The sequence below is a fragment of the Megalobrama amblycephala genome, linkage group LG18, assembly GCF_018812025.1.
Source record: "Megalobrama amblycephala isolate DHTTF-2021 linkage group LG18, ASM1881202v1, whole genome shotgun sequence".
Lineage (NCBI taxonomy): Eukaryota > Metazoa > Chordata > Actinopteri > Cypriniformes > Xenocyprididae > Megalobrama > Megalobrama amblycephala.
The window spans coordinates 18,834,837-18,838,390 of record NC_063061.1 but is presented as its reverse complement, the minus strand read 5'-3'; the positions used below and the strand labels follow the sequence as shown (position 1 = coordinate 18,838,390).

Here is a 3,554-nt window from a genome sequence, read left to right as displayed (position 1 = left end):
GGCGGTAATGCACCATTTCGTTAACCTCAAAAGAAGAAGAATGAGACAGACCAATGTAATCAAACATAGAGCGCGATTTATCTATAGCAGATTTCAGGTTGCTCAGTCGAGCTCAGAATCTCTGATCTCACGCAAGCAGTCATGGCGGACAAGGTTGGTGGACTAGCGAACTTAACTAGACGTTTCATGAGTCACTTTAAGTTCTGTATATTTGATACTGTTCTCGATTCCTGTTTAGCTACTCTGTCATGGCATTTGGTAGTCGCGAGACAACAGAAAGAAAACAAAATCTGCAGTTCTGTACAGTGTTTGAGTTCACTCTGTTACATGTGTTTTCCCTGTCACGTATCTGTCTGTTATGATATAACCTGTACTTTACCCGTATTCCTAAATGTCTTTTTTTATGAATCGTGCATGATAGATGGCGCCGAATTACAATCCCTTTTCTGTCGGCACACCCGCGATGACTCATACTGCCGACGGTCATCAACCACAACTATGATGGGGTTTGTTTCTCAGTATTTATGTTTCTCGAACAGGATCCATTCCGGCAGCTGAAAGATCTGTCCCTGCTTAAAGACCAGCTCGAAGACATTCAGCGTCGGGTGGAGGATGAAGTTGGGGTTGGAATTCCACAGGCAGGACTTTATATTTTTGTCAGACTCAGGACCCTTTTCACATACTGTAATGACGCGTTGTCAACAATGAACATTGTAAATCTAGCATGGTTGTATTTAATAAATTAATAATGTAAATTTACAAATCTCTACATAACTTACCCTGGCATTGAATTAGAAAAAAAAAAAAAAAAAATAGTGAAAACTACTGTGAAGGTGTTTCTAATAGAGTGCAACAGTGTCTGCCCACTTTTTCAGCATCATTGGTTCCAGAAGTATTTATCCCATTAATATTTCTTTTCTAAACTATAAAAAAAAAAAAAAAAAAAAATTGCTGACCGCACACTGAATCCAATGAAGACTGAAGAGGTCTAGAAGTAAAAAGTTTATTTTATAAATTGCATGGTGCAATTTTTCAGTGTGCGGTCAGCTATTTGTTTCTGTTTTGCTCAGTATTTTCTTGGCTCAACGCACCTGAAGGAAAAGGAACTTTTTGTCAGTTGAGAGCACAACAGTTTCCTCTTTTCTAAACTATAACCGATTAACCAAAATAAATATATATAAATATATATATATATATATATATATATATATATATTTATATGGGTAATTGACGAATAAGGTTTTTAAAAGTGTAAAAAGACAAAGGATATATAATTAATTTTGAAGTTTTATTAAGTGTTAACAATGAGATTGTGGTTTTATAATCAATTAACACTGCTTTTGTCATTTTTTACAAGTTTTTTGACACTTTTGGTTATACTGAATGATGATATCTTCAAAAAATGCTAGTTAGCAAAAGGACAATCAAACATTTTATATTTACTACAAGATTTTAAAATGTTACAACATTTTCCATTGTTTTTAGCGGTTGTACCGAATGACCTGATGTTTCAGGACATGCGTATGAGCAAGTGAAAACATGAATTTTCAAATAGTTAAAATAGAGTTAATTACTTTGCTTCACGACCATGTGGTCCTTTGCAGGCGTCTGAATGATGTCACATCCTTTCACATGATATTGACCGCATGACTTGATCCAAAATAGTCTCTTTATATTGGTTAGTCCGAATGACATCAATGAAATTAATTTTTCTGGACATTCTTTCTCATAACAAAGCAACGACTTCTACACATAATCATGTTTTGGCATGATTTGTTTTGATTCCCTGATTGGAGATTTCTTTGCAGAATTCTGGGTAATGTAGTTTTTCACCTGGAATTCTGCTTTTAAAGGGATAGTTCACCCCAAAAAAATGAAAATTCTGGCATCATTTACTCACCCTCAAATTGTTCCAAACCTGTATGAATGTCTTCTGCTGAACACAAAAGAAGATATTTTGAATAATATAGGTAACCAAACCCAGTTGTTGACTTCCATAGTATGGGGAAAAAAATACTATGGGGTCTATCAACTGTTTGGTTACCGACATTCTTCAAAATATCTTTTATGTTGAGCAGAAAGAAATTTATACAGATTTGGAACAACTTGAGGGTGAGTAAATGATGGCAGAATTTTCATTTTTGGGTGAACAATCCCTTTAAACATGATTATTTAAAAAAGTTGAAATAATGCGACTGATAGCTTCAATAAAAGCATAAACCATTAAAAACCATTTACAGTTAGTCCGTCTTTAAAGGTTTATTAGAGTTAAGTTATCAATTCCCTTATGGAGAAAATTAATGGCATTTTATACGTCTGGAACCCGACTGTTGCATTCTATACAGCTGCTGTACTTTCTATATTTCCTCTATTGGAAAGTTGTGGAAATGCAGTAGTAAATGTAAATTACACCTGTAAATGTGAAAAGGGTCTGTAAGATCATTTGGCTTAATGAAGTTCTTTATTTTCTCTCTCACTCACAGTCTTTTGCCCTCTTCCTCAATTTAGGGTGGAAGTGTGCTCAGTTCTCCTTTCCTCAAAGGTTTTTTGGCTGGGTATGTGGTGGCAAAGCTCCGCTCCTCTGCGATCCTGGGAGTTCTTGTAGGGACCTGCACAGGCATCTATGCCGCTCAGAGCTACCAAGTGCCTAATATTGAGCAGACCATTAAAAACTACTTCAGCTCATTCAAGAAGAGATAGAGAGAGCCATATCAAACAATCTCAGAAAAATGGTGCCTCATTCAACAACATGTACCTCCTCAACTGAAGGTGCCACTCATCAGACCACATAGAATAACTGGATGTATTTAAATGACACTTTGGTATATAAAATAATTGAGCTTCTCATGTTAGCATTTTTAGGTTGTTTTCTATTTAAAGTTAGTGTGGGCTGTGCTGTTACAGTGGCTTGATTTTATATATACCAAAATTCCTCATGATGGTACAAATGGCCAAAACTTTTGTTATCAGTCTTTCATATACTTCTGGTGTTAATGGTGTTATGTTCTGTCTGTTACATAAATATTTTTTTCCCAATAATCCTTTTTTTATTATTATAGACTTTACACTAAAACAGGTGAACAATCAGTCACAACACACTCTGTAAATAATGTCTGCCATTGAACAATTCCTGTACCCGTCAAATGTCAGAGGTTGCTGGACTTGAGTAGCTGATGTATTTTATATAATTGTTGTATAAATATATGTTGCACTTTACCGTTCTCAACTCTACCACTTCTGCTTGTAATAAATAATGGAAGTCAGCCATTGGAAGTGAAATAGAAAACAAGAAGTAGTCCAATTAGAGAATGAAAACTAATGTACATGCAGCTGCTTTTCAGATGGAGTATTGAATTCAGTGGTATGATTTTAAAACTTAGTCCATATTGTAATGCGTCATGTTTCTATGTTAAGAATTATTTCAAAATTATAGTTTTCAATAATGGGATTTATTTTCTTTGCTGGATGTTCTTTTGTTTTGGCTTTAGGTTTATTGCCATGACGTGATGTTTTTGGAGAGATTCTGTTTTAATGAATAAAATCTCAAATTGCAA

General features: G+C 34.8%; 1 protein-coding gene across 2 annotated transcripts; it reads left to right on the top strand.

Annotated features, from left to right (window-relative positions):
* Positions 1-3,554, top strand: LOC125253037 (SLC35A4 upstream open reading frame protein). 2 transcript variants are annotated; one of them, XM_048166773.1, is made up of 3 exons: positions 1-153; positions 540-638; positions 2,509-3,554. In XM_048166773.1, the coding sequence occupies exons 1-3, from the start codon at positions 142-144 to the stop codon at positions 2,698-2,700; spliced, it is 303 nt and encodes a 100-aa protein (XP_048022730.1). In that variant the 5' UTR covers positions 1-141; the 3' UTR covers positions 2,701-3,554. The 2 variants fall into 2 exon arrangements, with proteins under 2 accessions (XP_048022730.1, XP_048022729.1); XM_048166772.1 differs by lacking the exon at positions 1-153 and having other exon boundaries at positions 510-638.

Excerpts from the sequence above, each read along its gene's own strand:
- LOC125253037 (XM_048166772.1), top strand. The coding sequence starts at position 525 with ATGTTTCTCGAACAGGATCCATTCCGGCAGCTGAAAGATCTGTCCCTG. Across the intron at positions 639-2,508 it reads TTGGGGTTGGAATTCCACAG|GGTGGAAGTGTGCTCAGTTC; the intron begins GCAGGACTTTAT and ends TCCTCAATTTAG.